Source organism: Beta vulgaris, chromosome 5 (genome assembly GCF_026745355.1).
Source record: "Beta vulgaris subsp. vulgaris cultivar EL10 chromosome 5, EL10.2, whole genome shotgun sequence".
Lineage (NCBI taxonomy): Eukaryota > Viridiplantae > Streptophyta > Magnoliopsida > Caryophyllales > Amaranthaceae > Beta > Beta vulgaris.
Window position 1 is genome coordinate 38,209,849 of NC_079206.1, and position 23,969 is coordinate 38,233,817.

Genomic DNA, 23,969 nt, shown 5'->3' on the forward strand with positions numbered 1-23,969 from the left:
ATGTAATGGGGCTAGGTTAAAGGCGTGAATGATAATTTAGGAATGTAGTGCGAAAAGGGTAAGAGGAGTACAAACTAGGGGTAAAAACTCCCCCAAGCTAGTCCTAACACCAATCTCAAATCAAAATATCACACATAACCTTGATTTTCACTTTGACTTTTTCACTTTTTGAACTTTTTCATATTTCTCATCAATTTGCTCTCTCTTTCTTTTCTTTCAATAGAAATTCAAATGAAATAATAAGAGCTTTCTTTCTTTCATTTCGTTTGCCTTTCTTTATTTTTTTTGCAATTTTCGTCAAATTTTGCAATTATACATGCACATTAACTTACTTTCAGCCAAAGACTTAGTATCAAAATAACTCAACACAACACAAACTAGACATGTACTCCACTTTGGGAAAAGTTTGCCCGTGACTGATTATGAGGGTTAAGAAAAAATAGGATAGAAAGGCTCAAATGGGCTGAGAAGCAGATAATTATGCTGGTATAAAAGCTTTTTGGCTTTTCAGCTCCTATTTTTAGCAAAAATAAACGCCCTAATCATTCTTCTATAGGCTCGGTCTTATGCAATCTTGAGGAGCTACTATGCATGTCTCAAGTTACGCAATCAATGGTGAGGGTTGTAAATGAGTCTTACGAGGTTCTTGGCCCTCCTTCGGGGTTCACCGCACAAGGGACAAGGCAATATAATCAACCAACTCACCTAATTTCAAAAATACTCTACCAAAAGTTACCGTTCTCAAGGATCACGTAAGGTTACACCAAGTCTTCCAAAACCATCAAGTAAAATGCAGGGAAGGTCTTCCAATCATGTGATGAACACTTTTAGCAATATGTCATGCATGCAACCAAGCTACCCTAAAAGCAGGAAAAAAAAGTTGTATTTTTTTATGAAAATCTAACATGCAAAAGCACTAAAAAGTGCCTAAATGCAAAGAGGAGAAAAAAATGTTACATGCTAACTCCCCCAAGCTTAAGACAAACTCCGTCCTCGGAGTGTACAATCAAAGAGAAAGTAAGGGATGAGGTATGGGCACAAAATAAAGCAAAAATCCTAACCATGTAAGATAAGGAGAAGGGTCTCAAAACTTGGCAAAAAGAGCTCTTTTAGGATAATTACCTAGACCTGACCACTAATTTAACAAGGATCACAATAGTTTGTCATAAGCATAAGCACACATTTTATAATGGATAAAATAGGTATGATATAAACAAAGAGCATACAGAAATTTCAATGCTTACCAAGTAATGAGTTCCAGAAATAATGAAATTTCCAAGAGAATCCTGGAAAGTATGAAGAACAAACATCAAAATGCAAGTAAATAGAAGAAAATAATGAGTTCTCCTTTTGATGGTCCTTACAAATTTTAAGTTCGGTCCTATCCTCGATGACTTGCATTTGAGTCTTGTGAAGGTTTAAAGAGATCAAATGCTCTTCCAATGGTGAAACTTTGAGGAGAGGGAATAAGATGGGAAAGGAAGAAACTAAGTCGATTTTCCTTGAAAAGGAAATATGAAGAGGACGAGTAGAAACAAAAGTCTCATCAACTACTTTTTCAACACCATTAGACTTTATAGTGTAAACTTTCTCAACAAATGATTCCTCTACTCTGGGATTCTCATCCATATCCCAATCATCATCTTCATTGGTTACAGTCATACAAGAGTGATTTTGATTATTTAAGTTTGACCCAATGTTTCTATTGATATTTTGCTAGATTCGACAATGTTGTCCATTATAGAATCACATTTCTTTAACAATGCCATATTTTCTTTAAGTGAATTAATAATTTAGAATAAACATGGGTTCACAGCTAGAGACATCTTCTAAATTTGAGAAAGTGTATTTCCATGTCCCACTCATAAGTCTCTAGAAACCACCCAAAGAAACTCCATGCTTCATCAAAGTGTTGGGATCGAAATGCACCATTAAACATAGACTCCACATTTCTCTTGTATGCATATTCAAACCATCATATATCACCTCACACATCTCCCAAATCTCAAGTCTATACTTAGTTAGAAGAGTGTTCTCAAATCTCTGATAATAATTCCAAAATGGTTCATCCTCATATTGAGGAAAAAAGAAATTTGTCATATTTTGAAATTCTCTTAAAAAAAGATTTAAAAAAACTATGTACAAAATCCTAGACTCATATAAACAGCACTTACCACATAAAATAAACCAAAGCTAAAAAAAAATAAACCCATAAAGAAAAGTAAAAAACAAAATCAATTAAGCAATTTCAAACATAAGAAAACTTCAACCAATAGCACAATTTCTACGCCAACGGCGCCATTTTGATAAGAGGTTTTTAGTGTGTCGTTAAGGCACAAAAATCATTTTCAAACAATGTTAATAAAACCTAACAAGCAATTACTAAGAATAAGTAAGGGCAAGTCAAGGGTCGATCCACAGGAAAATGGGATATTAAAGTCTATCAAGTCTAACTACCTAATTGAAGGTATTTGGGGGTTTGAAAGATTTGGTAACAACTACGACTAGCTAATACAAGAACTGCAAATAACACGATTTAAATATCATAGGAAGACAGTAGAGTTAATGTTACTAGTATCAATAAGAATGGACAATGATTGTTAATGCGATTGTGAAGCAAAAGAGACGATTACGCAAGGTTTAGTTGTCCTGTAAAATACTTCAGTCCTCTCTCGAATGGTCCTCAAAAATAATCATTTAATCAATCAATTAAATCCTCTCTCGAATGGTCTTTATTCCATTGATTAGGAGATTCAATAAATTTAGAAAACCCCTAATAAACGATCCCCTTAATTTCTACCCAATATCTTGGTCTAAAATTTCATTGATTCTTGGGGATGATAAAAGAGTTCAAAATTCAATTTAAGAACATTTGAATCCAAAATACCAAAGCATAAATGTGATCAATATCTACCTAGTCTCAAAAACCAAGATCAATGCATAAACTTTTTTAAAAACATCACAATTACATCAACAAGACATTTAAACCCTAATCCATACTTTCACCCTAACTCTAGATAAGAAACTACTCACTACTCATGGATTCTAAAATCTATGACTAATCTAAGGCTAAATATGATTAAGAGATGATTAATCTAACAGAAATAACAATTATAAGAATATGAGAATGGAGAACTAATAATAAAGAAGAACAAGAACAACCACGAAAATATGAAATAAAAACTGAAACTTCAAATTAAATTGAATGAAAAGTACCTTTAATGTTGTAGGAATCACAAACTATGATCAATGAATCTCAAATCTATACAAAACTAAAGTGTTTATCTCTCTAGTATAAACCCTAACAATATTCTCTATGAACTAGAATAATAAAGCATAAGTTAAAACTAAAACAAAAACTATCGTTTTTAATGTTGGCTCGAAATTTTCTTTTTCGGAAACGAAGGGTGCGGGCGCACCAAGATGAGGTGCAGGCGCGCCAGAAGCAGGTGTGGGCGCACCTCAACCTTCTGCCTCAAAACCAAAATTAGTCGTCAAATGGTGCAGGCGCACAAAAACAAGGTGCGAGCACACCAAAACAAGGTGGGGGAGCACCATTCTTTCTGATCTAGTCGAACAGTTCAACTTAAAACGAGTATATTGAAACGAGCTTTCACCTCCAACTGGAATTACCTTAATCCTATTTGTGGTTTGAAAGGTATGTCCATTGTATTTCTCTGTTCCAGATTCTATTGTGCAATGCGCTCCTTTGTGCGAGCGGACATGAGGATTGGTGCAAGCGCACCATTTCTCAATATGTGCTTTATTTTCACTGCTACCTTTTCCAACTCTACAAATCGTAGCCATCTTAGTAGTTTCACCTATATCAAGAACATGGCAAAATAAGGTGAAAGCAAATGTACTAGAAATTCGGTCAAAAATGACTGAAAGTCTAGCAAAATGTCACTATGATCAAGTGAATGAAATAGAAGGGGAGAGGGAGAAGAAAGAGGGAAGAAAGTGGAGAAAGAGGATCTAAATGAGCTAAAAGGAGTCCATAAAGTGCGTTTGAAACGCACTTATCATCATTGCATTCACTTTCATTTTCAAAGATTTGTCATATATGGAAAAGGGTTTTAGAATTACCTCATTTTTGTCAATAGTAGTTGTGACCTCAAAATCACCAACTTCAAAAAACTCTACACACTTGGTAGTTTTTGGCTTTGAGGAATTTCTCCATTCTATTCTTCTAGTAAGAATAGAACTTTTTATTGAGCATAGGAGGCGTTTGTGTAGAGTAACCTTCCTCAAGTTTCTCGGCATTGTTCATTGTTCCTTTGATTTTTTTCGTAATAAGGTTTCCTATTTTTGGTTAGTTCTAGCTCAAATACAAATTGTTATTTCACTAGAACAATGCAAGGGGGGTGATATAAAATTTAAACAAACAAACAAGCTAAAAGAACACAAAGGATTTTTACAGTGAAAAACTTCTTGCGCCCAACAAGAAAAAACAATCTCGAACACTAGGGATTTCAAACCTAATAATTCCACTAATTTGGCCAAACAACCTTATTACAACCTAATTCTACTCACGAGCCACACATTGAGTTCCTACACTCAAGTTCTTGAACAAATCTTCCCTTAACATTTGTTCCTCTCAACTTCACTTGAAGTTTTCTCACTACAACTTGCTTTACTCAAAGCTTTCTCTCTTACAGTACTTCACTCAAAATCCCTATACCCAAAAACCCAAATACAATGATCAATAAACGATATGGAATAAGAGTAAGAAGGCAAAGAACAAATGGTTTTTATGAGAGAATGAAGACAATGACATTTTACTTAGCTAAACTCACTAAATCATACACAAATTGGAACTTGATTAAACACAAGTATTTATAGCAGTGATTACTTAGAACATGGGATTAAAACATGAGTTAGTGGTGAAAATATTTTCCCATGATATGTCCTCAACTAGCGGAACACGTTCTTTTTAAATACTCATGATTTCCATGATCTAACAAGAAAAAAAAAACAAAGAAGCTAAAGGATTTTCCTTAAAATTATAATTTTAGTAAATAAAAACGATTTCTTAGAATCTAGGCATAAAACACTCAAACGTCATATATCACTAGTTGAATAATTGCTTATCGCTGCATTGGTATTGTTGCGGTTTCACCCATACACAACAATATATCACGTAAAAAGAAAAGGTAAAATATAAAATAAAGATATTCTTGCTGTTTCTATTTCTATGGACTTCTAACTGCTTTACCTTGAACGAGGAGTGATAATGATACTATTTGGGTTATTATGGATAGACTTACCAAATCCGCTGTGTTTATACCCATTAAGAAGACATGAAAAAAGAACCAAGTTGTCAAGACGTACATCAGGCATGGGGTGAGACTGCATGGAGTTCCAAAGGATATCATTTATGACTGTGATTCTAGGTTTTTTTCGAAATTTTGGAAAAAGGTCTAATCAAACCTTGGGAAAACATTGAAGATGAGTATAGCCTTTCACCCTGCGACTGATGGTTAGACTGAGAGGACTAACCAAACTATGGAGGATACGTTGAGAGCGTGTGCTATTGATTTTCAAGGTAGTTGGGAGGACCAATTAGACCAGATTGAGTTTTCTTCCAATAATAGCTATCATGCGAGCATTAAGATGGCACCTTATGAGGCATTATATGGACGGAAGTGTAGAAGTCCCATTTGTTGGAATGATTTTAGTGAGAATATAGTCTTGGGGATAGAGTTTATCGAGGAAATCGTCAAGAATGTCAGACTGATTCAGGCTAGAATTCAAGCTGCAAGAAAGTATATATCCCTGATGAGCGAGGACGATTTTGCCATAGATGATAAGGTGTTCTTGAAAGTATCACCCACTAAGGGCGTCATGAGATTTGGGAAAAAGCGCAAGTTAAGTGTTAAATATGTAGGCCCGTATGAGATTTTGGAGCAAATTGGGAAAGTAGCCTATAGATTAGCATTGACAATGGAGTTTGAGAAGATGCATGATGCGTTCCATATTTCCCAACTCAAACGTTATATCCCTGATGAGCGTCATGTCATAGAGCCTAAATGGATTCAGATCGATAGTAGCCTCACATATGAGGAAAGACCTATCAAGATTCTCGACGGGAAAGTGCATAGTACACGCAATAAGGACGTCCACATCGTGAAAGTACTTTGGTCTAACCACGAGTATGATCGAGTATGAATTTAAGTATGTTTAAGTATGTTTAAAGAGAGTTTTATAATTTTATAAGTTGCTGGAATTTTAGAAAGGGCTTTAATAATGGAATTTTAAGGATTTTAATTACTAGTATGATAGTACTATGCTTGATATTAAAAGTAATTGAAGTTTTAATGGTAAAAATAATTTTTAAATATTTTTAAAGAGGGTTTAAAGTATTTTAAAGTTGTTGTATTTTATTTAGAGCATTGACTTTGATTTATATTGATTATTTTAGGCGATTATTCAGTAGGTGACTTTAAGTGATTAAATGTGGCCTATCAATTGGTTTACATAAGGTACATACATACATATGTGCTATGTGATATAGTATCATGATTTAAGAAGGAAAAGTTATAGTATCATGTGTAGGAACTTTGTAAGTTCATATGTGATTTCTAGTATGATTGAAGTTTACATGTTTTATGCCTCTGTGCAAACATGTTGATTATGAGATTTGATTATAAGTTAAAGATTATCATGTTTGTATGGAAGTATTGATGCAAGCATGTGGATGGGAACTTTAGCTATTAATTTATGTGGGGGAATTAATATATTATTGAGATTGAATCATGTTGAATCATTTGTTCCCTTACAGTATTATTTTCACTACTTTATAAGGACTGTGGGCCTTATTTGGTAAGTTGATAAGTTATGCCTTTGAAAGGTAAGATTGATTGTTGGCTAGTTTCAATAAATAAGAAAGATTGGAATTAAAGGAAGTAATCTTGGATTGTAAGTTGTGTGATCATTTATTAAATTCTAAGATAAAAGAGAAGTTCAGTTGTGAATGTTTTATTTGATATTTCTGTGTTACATATGTGTGTCATAACAAGTAATAAATTGTAAATCATGTAAAGTGTAACTTGGATAGTAATAAACTTTAGACTTGTGCACGTATAAAGTTGGACAATCAGGAGTTGGGGTACATGGTGAGCGTGCCATGCCTTTTTCTGTGAAATGGATTGATCACCATTTCTATTTTTCAAAGGTTCCTCAATATCGCAAGTCATTCTAGAATACGAAGTCACGCCCATATTTCGTCTTCTTAGGTGAATGCAAGTTTAGATAAGACAACTCTGTCCAGTAACTATTCCATCAAAGTAATAAGAAGATGTTAAAAGTTTAGTCAGTTGAAATTATCTACAGAATGTTATATTATTATTTATCACTACATGTTATTTATTAGTATCATGTTAGGAGTGTTTATGTAATACTATATAGTACTCAGCTTTGCTGATTACGTGCTTTGTTTGTAATAGTTGATCATTGCCTTATTGATCATGTGATGACCCATTTTGGTGAGTAGATTCTTCAGCGCATTAACATTTACAGGTTCGCACATGTTGCATTATTGGGAATCTGAGAATAATGGAGGGCTTGTGGCACATATTATTATATTTACTACCTTAGTAGGAACATATTATAATAAGTTTGGTTTGAGTAGACATTTATAGAGTGTTTGGTTTTAAGTACTTATTTATTTGTTTATTTATTATATTAAAGTATGAAATTTAGTTATATGTTTTCCCGTTGCAAAATTCTAAATAAGCTGATATGTTATCACATGGCCGATAATGCTTGAGTAATTCTCGATGTTTTATATTGAAAAGGTAATTTGGAAAAGAGAAAATTATCGGGGTGTTACATAAACACCACTAATCTCTACCCACCCGATATCTACTCCGAAGTAGGTAAAAAAAACTCCATCTCTTTCGCATCAATCAATCTAGAGAATTTCACCTTCATCTTTGACCTCTCTCTTTCGTCCTCACTTCGAAAAATAACAAACGCGAGCAAAGAAACTGATTGATGCCCGAAAAACCATCCTCACGCCTTACCAAAATCTAGCGATGATTCCGACAATTCCAAGGAAGATCTTCTCTAAGCCGGCAAATTCTAAACGTGTCGAAAAAGATTGACACTAACCCATTTTTTTTGTATCTTGTTCGTATCGTGTTGTCGTGCATTGTCAATCTTTAACAGTTCTAACAAATATAGTGTCTAACCAAGCAAGGCTTGGCCTAGGGGTAAAGATTTGTTCCAATGACTTCAAGGTCATGTGATTAAATCCCACTAGGGGTTGTTTGGGGTGCGGTCTCCCTTATCACCCCCTCCATCCAAAGAGTCTGACATGCAAACCTAACTGATTATACTTGTGCGCGGTGCCACTACAGTTGGTTACTTCATCTTATCAACTTAAAAAAAATAGTATCTATCAATAAAATAATACTCCATCCATCCTATAATATAGTGCTTACATTCTTTATTGGGTGTCCCAAAATTTTGTGCCTACATCATTATTTACTAATTTGTTTGCACTAAATTATCCTCAATTTTTACACAAACTTACTAAATTATTCCTACCTTTATCTAAAAATATGTGCTCCTATTTATTACTTTGCACCATTCTAACGAAACTTTATTGCTTTTTGTTTTTTTTTCAAGAATAAAAATAAAAGGTGTAGTTTCAAGACAAAAGTACTTTATTAAATTTTTTTTTAAAATCGAGCTTCTTCCTCCAATCTCCTTACTTCCTATGAAAAAGAAGAAATAAACCCTATATTATATTTCTTCTGTTTCATTTTAATTTACTCACTTTACATTGGAAAAGAACCAAGTAGGAAGTACAAGAGTATGAGAGTGAAACTGAAAAGGTAGAGAGAGAAGTTGAAAAGTGTGGAGAGAAACAACAAAGTGGTTTAAAATATTAAAAAATTAATGATATATGTGGAAAAGGAGGAGAAAATAAACCTAATATGTTATCAAAAATAGAAAAAGTAATAATATATAGATTAAAATAAAATGGAGTAAAAAGAAAAGTGTATGGACTAAAAAGAAAGAGAGGAGTAGGATAGAGAGAGTAGTTGCAGTTATAAAATTTTAATTCAAATAAAGATGAATATGTGCTGCGTTTGAAATTTGAATGGTATTTGCTTTTTCATGCCATGTCTATTCACGGGTGACGGCTATTCGTTCTTAATGAGATATTTATATTCATGCTATTTCAACCTCATATAGAATATAATAATATAATGACCGAAATACAGCTCACAAGTCAAAATCACAACTTGCATTGATCTTTTTGAATACAAACAATGATAATAATATTAATCTAGACTATAACAAAAGGACACAAATCCCACACTTCCTCCATTGCTTTTTTGACTTCAAACTTTGTGTGCTGCGTCAAATTACTGCTCAGAAACCAAATGCTACCTACTTAATTCCATTTTCATGGTTTCCACCATTTATAATCTCAATCATTTTTTCTCTATACTACCTTCTTCTTCTTTTTCGAAAAAAAAAATAAAAAATCTTCAAACTATGATTAAATTTCTCAAACTTTTGTGTGCTTTCTCTCTACTCTTGCTCACGTTCACATTTGCACAGCAAACAGAATTCTTCTTTAATGATTTCAGTAAAGCAGGCAGCAATATAATCTTAGATGATTCTGCTAAGTTAATCAAACATGGACATGATAGTATCATACAGCTAACCAACACTAGCCAACGTGTGATCGGGCACGCCTTCTATGCCTCACAAATCAAGTTGAAGGAAACCCGAAATGGCTCCGTATTGGCCTTCTCTACAGCCTTCACCCTTGGAACTGTACCAGAGTTTAAGCAACTTGGAGGGCACGGCATGGCATTCGTCATCTCTCCGTCGAAGAAGATTCTCGACAACGCCCTCCCTAGCCAATACCTCGGCCTCTTCAATGCGGCCAACCTTGGAAACATCAGTGATCACATCTTTGCTGTTGAATTTGACACGGTAAAAGATTTTGAGTACGGTGATATTGATGATAATCATATTGGAATTGATCTTAACAGCTTGGTATCCAACTTCTCTGTTCCAGCTACTTATATTCTTGAGAATTCAACCAAAGTAAATGTGACAATGAAAGCTGGATATACCATTCAGGCTTGGGTTGATTATGATGCTGAAAACCATCTTATAAATGTCACCATTTCCCCTTTTGGTACAAAACCAAGAATTCCTTTAATCTCGTACAAATATGACCTTTCCCAACTATTTGAAGAAAACATGTATGTAGGATTTGCTGCTTCCACGGGTTTGCTCGCGAGCTCACATTATGTTCTTGGTTGGAGCTTTAATATGAGTGGACCAGCAGAATCTCTTCCTATGCTTTCACTCCCACCCCGTCCAAATTCCAATAGCAGTAAACATAAGGCAACTTTGGCAATAGCTGTATCAATTTCGGTATCCATTTTTCTCATCACAGTTGTTTTTGGTGTTATTTATTTGATAATAAGGATAAGAGATCGTGATATAATTGAAGATTGGGAGCTAAAGATTGGGCCTCATCGGTATCCTTACCACGAGCTAAGGGATGCGACAAGAGGATTTCGGGAGAAAGAGCTACTTGGAAGAGGTGGATTTGGAAGGGTATATAAAGGTACTATACCTAAATGTAACACCCAAATTGCAGTAAAGCGAATTAACCATGAATCAAAACAGGGGCTGCAAGAATTTGTTGCAGAAATCGCTAGCATTGGTCGCCTTCGTCACAGGAATTTGGTTCAACTACTGGGATGGTGTCGTCGTAGGGGGGACTTAATGCTTGTGTATGATTATATGCCTTATGGTAGCTTGGACAGGTATTTGTTTCATTCGGATCACCCAGATTCAATACTTAACTGGCAGCAGAGATTTCGAATCGTAAAGGGTGTGGCCTCTGGGCTACTTTACTTACATGAAGGATGGGAAAAGGTTGTGATTCATAGGGATATTAAGGCAAGTAACGTCTTACTAGATTGTGATTTCAATGGGAGGCTAGGTGATTTCGGTCTAGCACGGCTGCACGACCATGGGACGGACCTAGGCACGACAAGGGTCATGGGGACATTGGGCTATATAGCACCGGAGTTGTCGCGATCAGGATATGTGACAACAAGCTCTGATGTGTTTGCTTTCGGAGCACTTCTACTTGAAGTAGTGTGTGGGAGGAGGCCTATAGAACCCAGGTTTACTAGTGAGGAGCTGGTATTAGTGGACTGGGTTTGGCTAAAATGGAATGATGGAAAAGTTATGGAAGTTGTGGATCAAAAATTAAGGGGAAGATTTGATGAGAAAGAAATGTTAATGGTTGTCAAATTGGGATTGATGTGCTCAAGTGATGATCCTAGGTTGAGGCCTAGTATGAGGTTAGTAGTGAGGTACTTAGATGGAGAGGTGGCATTGCCAGAGGTGCTAAGAGAACCTAATCCGGAGGATGAGTTGAGGGTATTAAGTGCAGAACCTCGGCATGAAGATTATGTTCACTCATTTGCAACGTCGTCTTCTGGGGTCAGCTTGCAGTCATACAGTACCGGAGATGGAACTAGGGGTGCTAGTGGTTATGCTAGTCTTAGTCCCAACACTAGGTAAGTAGTGTTTTTCCTTTTTAGGGGTAAGAATGTAATTCACATTTAGGAAGTGTTTGATATCAATTTTTTTCGCAAAAGAAATAGATTCAAGTAACAAACTCCGTTATAAAGTACTTGGTTTGAAAAGTAATAGTTACTGTTAGGAAAAATTGTGAATAACCACCTGTCAGATACCCCTATTTCAAAATAACCACCCCAATTTCATTTGCATTTAAATAACCACCTCTACTTAGCTTCACGTTTTTAAATACCCACCTTTTAACGGAAAAAGGTAACTCCGTTAACAGTGGGGCCTGTTGACACGCTTTTTTATTAAATTTCCCGCCAATTTTCCTCGACTTTGACCTATTTATATATCTGTAACATTGACATACCTAATCTAAACAAATTTGGCAAAGATTTACTTCAATTCCACTGTGATTCCTCTTGAAGCTCAAAATTCAGGTATGTTCTTTGCAATTTCTAGGGTTTTAATGTATATATCTAGGGGAAATTAGGGTTTTTTCTTGTATTCTTATGAATTCTAAAAATTCTACCTTTAATAATCTTCTTCACAAAATCCCCACCAACTTGAAGCCTAATTTGATATTTCGACATTCTAGCAAGGGCAAAACTGAAATTAGTATTCTACCAATTTCATAAGGCAATCAACAACAATTAAAAATCAATCAAAAACGAAAAAGAAATTGCTTAACCAAGCTTCTAATTACTTAATTGAATACTTTATACACAGATTAGTATAGTATAAAGGTTAAAGTTTCAGTTTTTTACCTTGTTTAGGGCATATAATCAACTTCACTGACGACACAATGCAGTAACACCAGCGTCACTCACACCTTCTTCTCATTGTAAAAAACTGAGTTGCAGTTTAGAGAGAGAAAGAATCTTGTCCAGAAAAATTGAATGAAGAATTTCAAATGGGGAGGGGAAGGTGAAATAATAATTGAAGTTTGAAGAAGAAAGAAGAGAGAGGAAAGAGAGAATAGGAAGAAAAGTGAGAAATGCGTGGTCTGTTGGAGGGAAATTAGGTCAGTAAAAAAAAATGGGCTGCCCCACTGTTAACGGAGTCACCTTTTTCCGTTAAGAGGTGGGTATTTAAAAACGTGAAGCTAAGTAGAGGTGGTTATTTAAATGCAAATAAAATTGGGGTGATTATTTTGAAACAGGGGTATCTGACAGGTGGTTATTCACAATTTTTCCTTACTGTTACTTAGAGAAATATTTTCTCCCAAGTTGTTTTCGGTCAAAAATTTATGGAAACAATTAACATTTCCACTACTCAAACAAAACCCTCGCAACATCCACTCTCTCTTATCCATAGAATTTCTTTTGCTCACCCATTTCCTCTCCTCTTCGTATGAAAATTATTGAGAATTCATCTTAGCATTTCAATTTTTCAGCATATATTTTCTCATGCTCTAGCATGAGTGTAAGGTTTTAATTGCAACTTTTAATTAATTTCTTCGTATCGTCTTATCAATTTGCGAGTTTTGATTCAATTCTAATTATGGTGTTGAAATTTTCAATTCAGCATTTTACTTGTGCATGCTATTTAACAATGGGATATATATATATATATATATATATATATATATATATATATATATATATATATATATATATCAATTTTCTTGACTAATTTTATGTTATTGCTGCAAAATTAGATATAGGGCTTGAAATTATGAATTTTACGTGTCAATTTCATCTTCATTCTATCATATCTTATTTAGATAACTTCTTAAATCTTGTACTTAATCCATCTAATATACTTTGATAACTTCTTGCTTGTATTGATTGATAAAACCTAATTATCATTTGGCAATGCGGCTAAGTGGATTTAAGTAATAGTATAATTTCCTATTTTGCTAAAAAAATATGTGTAAAAAGTTTAGATTTTCTTTGTTATAAAATACGATTGACTATTGCAATTGCTTATGTTAACAAATTCGAAACAATAAGCACGGAGAAGCCAAACTTAGTTGTGGAGTGGCATCTATTTAACAAAGAATTTTAAACATGGTTGTGGAGGGGAGCCATCTATATATCTGTATATATATCTAAAGCAGAATCCTTGAGGCCACGTGGCGTTCAGTTAGAGCTTTCTTGCCCATGTGGCATGCTCCATTGTTTAGATTGATTCGAAGATCATTTAGGTTGTCCACGTGGCAAGGCAATTAAGGATTAATCCCAACCGGTCAATTATATTAAACTTGCTTTTAATCACGCATATAATTGATTTGAGATTGAACTAAATTAGGAAATCAGTAAGATCCACAATCAAATTGCACGTTTAATTCAAAAAATATAATGCCAATTAGTAGTATACCTTGACACCAATCACGCTTTGTAATTGCCTCCGTTAATGGCAATTTTCAATCAATCACTTAATTTAAATTGATAATATCTGAAATTCTTAACAAATTTCAATCCCACATTGGTTACATTCGAATTCAAACATGATAACAAAATTAATTTATCAATCAATCAATGCTAATTGTCAAATAATTTGGCTTACCTACATCGAAATATCTTTTTTAGAAACAAAATCAAAGGGAATCCTAACTAATTATTGGTAACTTTATCACAATTGCTTGATTTATGGATTTCTGAATTGCCACAGTCAATCACCATTATCATATGCAGGGTGTACGTTTCTTTGGTATAAATAGTGGTCACCCACACATTTCCTTGCACTTCATATCACAAAAAATTAATCTCCCAAAAAATATATATATAAAATTCAAGTTTGATAATGCGGCAATGTAACGAGTAGATTCATGGCCGAAATTTGGCACAGTTTCATGTTCGTTATGTATTCGGATACCTTCATCAATTCATCATTTTCTACTATCATGTTCTTGGAGATACTATCATGTTCTTGGAGATAAATCATTCTCTACTATCATGTACTCGGTTATCTTTCATCAATTCATCACTTCATATCACACAACATTGTTACAATGTTTATCAACGATTACTAGATATCATTTTGTAAGATTCAATAATAACGCAATTTGGTGTTTTTAATGATCAGGGAAATTATATAATATTTGAAATTATAGAATTAATTTTGAATGATATATTTATTCGTTATTGATTTGTTTTTTTTTTTTCCATTATGCTTCAATTACTTTGTATTTTTTTGCCTCATTATCGTTGATCGTTTAGGATTTTAAATTTCGTGGTTTTCATTATCATTATCTATATTATCAAAACAATGCGTAGTCAAAAATGGCAAATTAAGTTGACTACATCTACAACTAGTTATAAGGTTGTTCATATGAATAACTTGATCTTCCACTCTTTTTAATGACAATTTGTTATTATGAATCTAAACATTTGATCTACGATTTTATTCCCGGTATCGTGATAAATTAACCAAATAAAATGTTTTTAGGGATTTCATTATACCAAATACATCATTGTTATATATATAATACAATTTGTCAAACATCAATCATTCATTTTTATACTTTCTTCACCTTTAAATTACGTTTTTCGTGATTTTGTTTTTGGTTTTCGAAAAAACTGAAAATTGAAAACCTAGAAATTAAATAAGGGAAATTCTACATGGTACCACTCTACTTGTGTCTTTTCCATATGGTACCCTTTTTTAAGTTTGATTACACATGATACCACTCTAAATTAGTACTAAGTTCTACAATAATAGTACACTAGCGTTCAACAAAGTAGAGCATGTGGAGTTTCTCTCTCTAGGAATCCTCTCTACGTAAATCTTACGCAGACTGCCATGGCAAGGAAATCGAAAGGAAAGAAAGGTCAGCAGGCAAGCTCGTAACAGGAGACCTCAGTTCAGGGTATGAATAACAAAGGGCCTACGGAATCTGAAGGTAAGCAAATGAAGTGTATGGATGAGGTGTTGGGAATAACGGCGCTGGATGTGGATGGCATTCCAATAATCCAGGAGGAAGTGCTGTCTCCTAGAGCTTCCCTCAGAGAGTTACAGCAACAGAATGAGGTTAGAGTAAATTTCTCAGATTGGTTGGAATCGATTCAGAGAACTGATGCTAAGAAAAACTCACAAGGATTGGAAAGACCTCGTCAAGAAGGTATTGATCCAGTTCCTATTTTATTTTCACCTGAGAGTAATGTTGCGCAAGATGTGAATGGCAACAAATCACCTGTTAAAATTGATTTGAATGACATTCAAACTGAAATAGATTTCTGGAACTCTGCTATATATTGCTATGTGGTTGGAGTAAATCCGCCTCCTTATGTCATGGAAGGGTTCATTAGGAGAATATGGAGAAATTAGGGTGTGTATAAGGTGGCAATGGTGAAAAAAGGCATATTTGTGGTTAGGTTTACGTCCATGGAGAAGATAGATCAGGTGTTAGAGAAGAATCCACCATTTTTTGATAACAAGCCTGTAATATTGAAGAAATGGGATGCAAATCTAGATGTGACGAGGGAGGATATCAGGACTATTCCTACCTGGATTCAGATGAAGTTGGATTTCAAGTATTGGGGGGAAAACTGTATTTTTAAAATTGCAGAACAATTGGGGAAACCGATGAAACTGGACCAAGCTACTAGAAAGCGTGAGAGATTGCAATATGCAAGGATGATGATTGAAGTGAAAGTAGATCAAAATTTCCCTGATAGTATAAAATTTCTTAATGAACACAATGTGTTGATGAATGTGCCTGTGGAGTATGAATGGAAACCAGTGTGTTGTGAACACTGTAAAGGAATGGGACACAAGGAGGTGGAGTGTAAACTTAAGAATGTTCAGCAGGTATGGAAAGAAAAGGCTAAAGTGCCTGACCAGGGGAAACAGAAGGCTGATGGGGCAATATTCCAGAATGTTATAGCACTAGCTTGGAGATGATTGGTTAGTCCTGAACCCCCATCAGTCCAGAATGACTTTGCGGTTTTAGGAGAGGAGCTACCAGAGGTTATGATGGGCATGGTCCAGTGTACAAGTGGAGGAAGTAGGCATGGTGGGGGTAGCCAGGCCCCACAGGGGGATGGATAGGATAATAATATGGAATGTCAGGGGGGTTAATAATCCCAATAAGCAGCTGGAGGTTAAGAAGTTTCTGACTAAGAAGGCTGTGGGGATTGTTGGCCTCCTTGAAACGAAGGTGAAGGCTTCAAATATGGGAATTCTTTACCAAAAGTTGTTTAGTGGCTGGTGTTTTACTACAAACTTAGCTGAGCATGGGAGTGGTAGAATTGTATTGGCTTGGAATCCCAACAGCTTCCTAGTTAATATCATATTCATGAGTAGTCAATTAATTCACTGTTGTGTGAGCCCAACTAGAGGGACTGGGTCTTTCTTTATGAGCTTGATATATGCTTTTAATGATGCAACAAGTAGAAAAATAGTGTGGAAGGATCTTGAAGAGATCTCACTGAAGATTAAGGGTCCATGGCTGATGGGAGGAGACTTTAATTGTGTCCTTAAACCAGAGGAGAGAATTGGAGCTGTGGTTAGACAACATGAGATAGCAGACTTGCAGAGATGTATGAGTGTCTGTGGTATGAGAGACCTAATGAGCTCTGGATGTATGTATACATGGAATAATAAACAACAAGAAGAGTCTAGGGTTTTCTGCAAGCTTGACAGAGCCATGGTGAATGAGTCCTAGTTGGATGTTTACCCTAGTGCTATGGCACACTTCATGCCTGAGGGGATATTTGATCACACTCCAATTGTGATAAATGTATACCCTAGTATTGAACCAGGTAAACAACCATTTAGATACTACACTATGTGGAGTAGAGATGATAAATTTGAAAGAATTGTAGTTGAATGCTGGGCAACACAGGTGAGTGGAAGTAAAATGTATCAGGTGACTAGTAAATTGAAAAAAATCAAGCAAGGCCTGAAAAAACTGAATGCAGAAGGCTTCTCAGATTTGCAAGCTTCAGGGCCCTGAGATCATTAATGCAGTGTCAGGAGAGACTTCAAGCTCAGCCCATGAATATGGAGTACAGAAGGGCTGAAAGAGAATCAGGGATCCAGTATAACCTAGTTCACAAGCAGTATTTGTCGTTCTTGGCACAGAAGTCTAAGATGAGATGGTGCAAGGATGGTGATGAGAACACAAAGCTATTCCATCAATCCATTAGAGCAAGGAGGTTGCAAAACACTGTGTATGCTATACATGATAATCAAGGCAATTGGAAGGAGAATTTGGAGGAAGTCAACACAGCTTTCTTGAACTACTATAAAAAACTCCTAGGGTCAGAGTTACTTAACAGAGTTCCTGTTAAGGAGAGTGTCATTAATAAGGGACATGTGCTGAGTGAAGAACACAAGGTGTTCCTTAATAGACTGTACACAACTGAGGAGGTTAAAAGTGCACTTTTCTCAATATCAGGGGATAAAGCCCCGGGACCTGATGACTTTGGGGGCTATTTCTTCAGGGATGCTTGGAGTATTATAGGGGAGAATGTAACTGCAGCTGTGCTGGCTTTCTTTAATTCAGGTCAGTTGTTAAAAGAGGTAAATGCTACAACTCTCACTTTTATTCCTAAGATACCTTGCCCTAGTTCTGTAAAAGAGTTTAGGCCCATAGCATGTTGTAATGTGATTTATAAGTGCATTACTAAAATGTTATGTAATAGGCTTAGAGTGGTGTTGCCTGAGCTTATTGCTGAGAACCAAGGGGCTTTTGTGCATGAGAGATTCATTGTTCATAAGATCATGGTGTGCCAAGATCTAGTGAGACACTATGGGAGAAAGAATGTGAAGCCTAGCTGTATTATGAAATTGGACATGCAGAAGGCTTATGATACTATTAATTGGCAGTTCCTAAATGAGATGATGGAGGCACTTCAATTTCCATCTCATTTTATTCACCTTGTAATGACATGTGTTAGAACCCCTAGGTTTTCCTTGATGCTTAATGGTTCTCTTCATGGATTCTTTGAATCAAAAAGGGGTCTGGGACATGGGGATCCCATTTCCCCTCTACTGTTTATGATATGTATGGAGTATATGTCTAGGATTATGAAATCTTTAGACACTATGCCTGCATTTAGATATCACCCAAGATGTAAGGGGATAAAATTATCACACTTAGTATTTGCAGATGATGTAATTTTACTGTGGTGGTGAATTTCCTTCAGTTTATGTAATGATGCAAGCTTTTAAGCTCTTCTCTGACTCATCTGGACTCCAGATCAATAACCAGAAGTCTGAGTTTTACACAGCAAGTATGGATGAAAGCCTGATCCTTAGAATTACGAATGCATCTGGGTTTAGACATAGTGAGCTCCCTTTTAAGTATCTGGGGGTTCCCATATGTGCAAAGAGGATTTCTACAGCTGAATGTGGAGTTTTGGTGGAGAAGATGAGTGCAAGAATTAAGATTTGGAGCAATAGGCATCTGTCATACACTGGTAGGCTTCAACTAGTCAACTCTGTGCTGATGAGTATCCATGTGTACTGGGCTCAAGTGTTCATAATTCCAATATGTGTCCTACAAGATATTGAAAGAGTTTGTAGAGCTTACTTATGGACGGACAGTTATTACACAGCTAGAGGAGGGAATGTAGCATGGGAGAAGGTTTGCCAGCCTAAAAAAGCTGGGGGGATGGGTATAAGACAGGTCATGCAATGGAATAAAGCAGCTATGACAAAATATGTGTGGGCAATAGCTAGTAAACAGGACTCACTGTGGATCAAATGGGTCAATAATGTTTACATCAAAGGGGCTGATTGGTGGACATACCAAGCTCCACAAAATAGCAGCTGGTACTGGAAACAGATATGCAAGGTCAAGGAGGAGATTCAGAGGGTTTATAGGCAAAGGGAGATAACTAACATGCCTAGATATTCAGTTAAAAAGGTTTATGAGAAGTTAATAGGTTCCATGGCACCTGTTAACTGGGATAGATTCATATGGAATAGGCTTAATATTCCAAAGCATAGATTGATAGTCTGGCTGGCTATGCAGGTGAGACTTTGGACCAAGAGTAGATTGAAGCAGGCTGGTATAGTACAGGAGGAAGACTGTCAATTCTGTGTTGTAGGTGTGGAGACACATGAGCACCTATTTTTCAGATGCACCTACTCACAGGCTTGTTTACAAGATATCCTAAATTGGATTGGATACAATACTACTCAGCACCTGTTCCAGAGACAGATGATATTCATGAGGAGAAGCAGAAGATCTCAATTCCAGAAATCTGTAATAGCTGCTGTGCTCATTGGGCTGATGTACTAGATTTGGTGGGCAAGAAATGAAGCTTGCTGGAATGGTTTAGTTTGGAGACCTGAATATTTAGTGAAAAGAGTTAAGAAAATGGTTGTTGATAGAATTTTATGTGTTCTGCCCAATAAAATTACTGATACAGATAGAGGTTGGTTTAATGAAATCAGAGCAAATTGTGTATAGAATCTCAAAAGGGACTGTATAGCTGTTTTGTTTCTCTTACTAGAGGGAGGAGTTCAACCTAGTTGGTTTGCTCATCTCTAGATAAGATGGATTAGGGTGTAATGTTCTTTGTGCATAATATATCTCTTTACTTAGCAAAAAAAAAAAGTTCTATAATAATGCTCCCTTAATACAAACGTTTAATTGAGGTTAACTCTTAAACTAACTACTCTAATTAACCTAGTTTCCTCCCATTTGAAATTTTTCCCTCCAATCACTTACCTTTTCCCTCCTAAAGCTTCCCTTATATAACGTGGCAGACTACTTTCTTCCTCACTCTTTTCCTTCGTTCGTCCACACAACCATCAATGGCTTCCTCTTCGTCTGCTATGCCATCTCTTCCCACAACCAGCAATGGCTTCCTCTTTATCTACTACTGCCATCTCTTCACACAACCATCAATGGCTTGCTGCAAATTTCAAGCTGAAGGTTTGCTCCAATGTTTCAAGCTGAAGGTTTGCTCCATCACTTGGGTTCCCTAAGACCTTGTAGGGTCCACGAGGATCATGTGGAGGATGGGCATTATCTAGATCAGGAGCATTTTGGTTCGCATGTCTACTATAAACAAGAGGTCCTATTAAGGAATAATTAGAGAATATCCTTATTCTCTACTATGGTTATATAAATCTAGGTAGTTAGTTTAAGTCAAATGTAATTTATCCTAGTCTATCCTAGTCTATATTGTTATTCTTTATCCTTATATGTAGCATAGAAATAGCAAGTTGTTATCTTTACTTTGCATACTTAGTCTGCTACTTATCTTCTTCTAGGTTAGCTTTGTATGCCTATTGAAGGAGGCCTTGTACTTCAATATTAAATCATTCAAAACCTATCACATATCTTATAGGTCCAACTGCAGCATCTTATTGTTTCTTCATACAATGAAGGGTTGTGTGCATTTTAATGGGTGGGGGGAAGATGATATATTGTAATGTACTTAGTTGCTAATGATATAAACAGGAGGTCCAAATGCAGCATCTTATTATAGTCCTTTTATAAATTTCAAAAATGGTGAAAAAGAATTGCATATTGGACGTGACTTGCAGCATCTTAACAATATATGAACATCTTATCTTATTGTAAATTGAGTTGTACCCAATTCGTACCAAATCAGTTCAATTGTTCACTAATAGCAAAACTAACACAAGATTTAAGACGTAAATAGATAACTAGTTCAATAAACAAAGTTCTCCCAAAAAGTAAATATGCTACTAATATCATATATCAATCTGAGAAAGACTAGGTTGGCTGGCAGTATGAGTAATCACTTCAGGTTGGTTCTTTGCTTTCTTTGATGTTGTAGTAGCTTTGCTGCACTGGTCCCTTGTTCTTTTGCTTGTACAAACCATTGGCTCATTATGTTGCAGTTCCTTTGCAGTTGGCCCCCCTTTACATGTCCTGATGTTGTGACCAAAGAAGCCACAATTTTTGCACTTGATTGTCTTAGCCTTTTTCCCCTTTTGTTCTTCACCTTGTTCCCTTCTTCTATTCTTACTTGGCCTACCAATACCCCTCTTTAAAGTAGGTAGTAGCACTGTTCGCAGATCATCATACTCATGCCATTGTGCATGATCAGGAAGTGCAGCAATGTTGTTGCTGTAACATGCCTTATAAGTCTTCACTGAATACCATGAGCTAAAATACTTGGAAGGATTAAGTTTAGCTGCTATCATTGCCCTCATGGCATGTCTGCAGGGGATTCCACTGAGTTGCCAAGCCCCACAAGCACATTTCATCTTGTTTAGACTTAAAGGGAACTGTGAATTACCCTCATGAATTTCAAACTCACCAGGGGCAGACATGTGGGCCTTGCAGAATTTGGTGGCTTTTCCAACTTCCTTTATAATTTTTGCAATATTAGTCATCCCAATCTTCATAATTTTGTTGTCTTGTTGCAATCCTAACCATAGAAACTCTTCTAATACCTTTTATTTTTGCAAATTCACAAAGTTAGTACATGCTAAAATTACCTCTATAAAAATAACAAGGCCTCATGACATGTGATTACCTTCCAATAGAGTCAGAACATGTATGCACCTGTCCACACCCAATGTCGAGTTGAAACTCTCCACAACAAATTGCTTGTGTTTGAGTCACAACAGATGCTAGAATCAAACTTGTGTTTAGTCCATTTGTTTTGCTTTCCAATCTCAGCAAACCACTTCATGACTGGTGTCTTTCCCTCTTTCCTTAGCCTCTCCATTGCCTTCTTGAATGTGTAAGGATTTGTGGCATTGGCAGCTCTCCAAAATAGAATGTACATCAATGGCACTGGAAAGACTCTCTTGAAGTTTCTACTAAGATGTCTACAGCAATATCTTCTATTAGCAGATGGCCACACATCTTTTAAAGCTATATCCACACCCTGCATGCATTTAAAGACCACAATAAACGACATAAGTTGATGCAAAAGCCTTTAACTAGTTACAACAAAACTTTATTACAAAAATTAATTAAAAAAATTGAAAAATATTAAAATGCATTTTTCGGGACCTAAACGAACTTGGATAGCTAAAAAAGCCTGTACAACACAGCGTAGCGGTGAGTTGCATTGTTTGGCCCATTACCTTTCCGAAAAGGTATTTTATGAAGCATTCTGACACCGAAGGCCCGACTAGTAGAAATCATTTCCGCAATTTTTAACGATTGGGTTAGCCATGCTCTCACCTTTTGTCTGTCGGATATTATAGTCCAGTCAGTCCTGCCAGAATCCTTCACCAAGTTGTATAGATGCCAGAAGAAAAAAGACCACTTCTGTGTGTCTTCTACACTCACAATAGCATATGCTATTGGGAAGATCTCATTATTGCCATCAAGGGCAATAGCAGAAAGAAGAATGCCTCCATAGTTTCCTTTTAGATGGGTGCCATCCACACCTATGAGGGACCTACATCCATCGACAAACCCCTTAATCTGAGCAGCAAAGGATATAAATATAGAGCTAAACTGCAATGACCTTTGTGGATGTCCAATGTCAGTCAATGCACAAAACGCTGCTGACTCGGGATTTGTTTCATGCATGACCTTGACATATGCTGGAAGCTTCCTATATGACTTGTCATGTCCACCAAATATTTCATTGATGACATACTGCTTCATTTTGTACAAGGTGGATTGCTTCATGTACAATCCATATCTTTGAAACAAAATTTGATTCAACTCCTTCCCCTTGACATCAGGGTTCTTTCTAATGTCCTCCATAAGCTTAGAGGCAGCCCACTTCACATTGCATATTGGATTGTATGTTTCCAAGCCCCTACAAGTGTGGAAGTGCGCCACAACTTCTTGATTGCCCATGTCCTCCCATCAACCAACCTGCTAGCATGAACTCTCCAGTCACAACATTTTGCAGCACAAGTAGCTGTGTATCTTATGTTATCTTCCCAAAGGATTTTTATTGCAAAGCCTTCCTGAACACAATAGTCCTTCAAAGTGTCTTTGAAGTGACTCTTCTCAGTGAATATCATCCATGGCCTCAATTGTATTTTACCAAACTCCCTGTCTTCATAAAGCTCTCCATCCTTGTACAATCTTGAGAAGTAGTCATCATCATCATCATTGTCAAAAAGATCATACCATTTATGAGGTTCCCACTTGTCTTCAACCACAGGTAATATCACCTCTTCTGCCATCTCTTCCCCGTGAAGTGCCTCTTCTGTGAAACATTTTTCATCATTATCACTATCTGAATCCTCATGCATAGACCCCTGATAATCCTCATCTGACGCAATATCATCATATCTAATAGTTGCATCATCACCTAAATTCAACCTCATGCTAGTAGATATACTTGACTGAACTATAGGTGTAACAATTGGAGGACATTTCATACTTCCAACTTGTATACCCTTCCTTATAGCAGTAGTCCTAGCTATCTTCCTCTCATATAGTGTCATGTCAGTTTTATGAACTGACAACTTTACAGGTGTTTTCTTCTTAACAGCTGTACTATCAGTTGATTGTGGTGCACATCCAACATTTTCAG

General features: G+C 36.0%; 3 protein-coding genes across 3 annotated transcripts; 2 read left to right on the plus strand and 1 right to left on the minus strand.

Moving 5' to 3' along the window:
* The first annotated feature begins 9,318 nt into the window (after positions 1-9,318).
* LOC104893646 (L-type lectin-domain containing receptor kinase S.4) lies at positions 9,319-11,671 on the plus strand. The gene has a single exon (XM_010679775.4). It carries the CDS (start codon positions 9,421-9,423, stop codon positions 11,572-11,574), a length of 2,154 nt encoding a protein of 717 aa, XP_010678077.1. The 5' UTR covers positions 9,319-9,420; the 3' UTR covers positions 11,575-11,671.
* A 5,538-nt stretch (positions 11,672-17,209) lies between these two features.
* Positions 17,210-19,794, plus strand: LOC104893708 (uncharacterized). The gene is made up of 4 exons (XM_010679843.1): positions 17,210-17,368; positions 17,494-18,642; positions 18,728-19,504; positions 19,612-19,794. Exons 1-4 carry the CDS (start codon positions 17,210-17,212, stop codon positions 19,792-19,794), a joined length of 2,268 nt encoding a protein of 755 aa, XP_010678145.1.
* Positions 19,795-22,004: 2,210 nt separating this feature from the next.
* Positions 22,005-23,185, minus strand: LOC104893709 (uncharacterized). Its single transcript, XM_010679844.1, has 2 exons — positions 22,652-23,185; positions 22,005-22,349 (listed from the first exon to the last, which is right to left on the minus strand). Exons 1-2 carry the CDS (start codon positions 23,183-23,185, stop codon positions 22,005-22,007), a joined length of 879 nt encoding a protein of 292 aa, XP_010678146.1.
* Positions 23,186-23,969: the final 784 nt, after the last annotated feature.

What these genes read in the sequence shown, in the direction of transcription:
- LOC104893646 (XM_010679775.4), top strand. Translation starts at nt 9,421, where the DNA reads ATGGTTTCCACCATTTATAATCTCAATCATTTTTTCTCTATACTACCT.
- LOC104893708 (XM_010679843.1), top strand. Translation starts at nt 17,210, where the DNA reads ATGGCACACTTCATGCCTGAGGGGATATTTGATCACACTCCAATTGTG. An exon ending in TTGAATGCTGGGCAACACAG is followed by an intron (nt 17,369 to 17,493) that starts GTGAGTGGAAGT and finishes TCATTAATGCAG; the next exon opens with TGTCAGGAGAGACTTCAAGC. An exon ending in TAGTCTGGCTGGCTATGCAG is followed by an intron (nt 19,505 to 19,611) that starts GTGAGACTTTGG and finishes CCTATTTTTCAG; the next exon opens with ATGCACCTACTCACAGGCTT.
- LOC104893709 (XM_010679844.1), bottom strand. Translation starts at nt 23,185, where the DNA reads ATGGAGGACATTAGAAAGAACCCTGATGTCAAGGGGAAGGAGTTGAAT. An exon ending in TAATATCCGACAGACAAAAG is followed by an intron (nt 22,350 to 22,651) that starts GTGAGAGCATGG and finishes AAATGCATGCAG; the next exon opens with GGTGTGGATATAGCTTTAAA.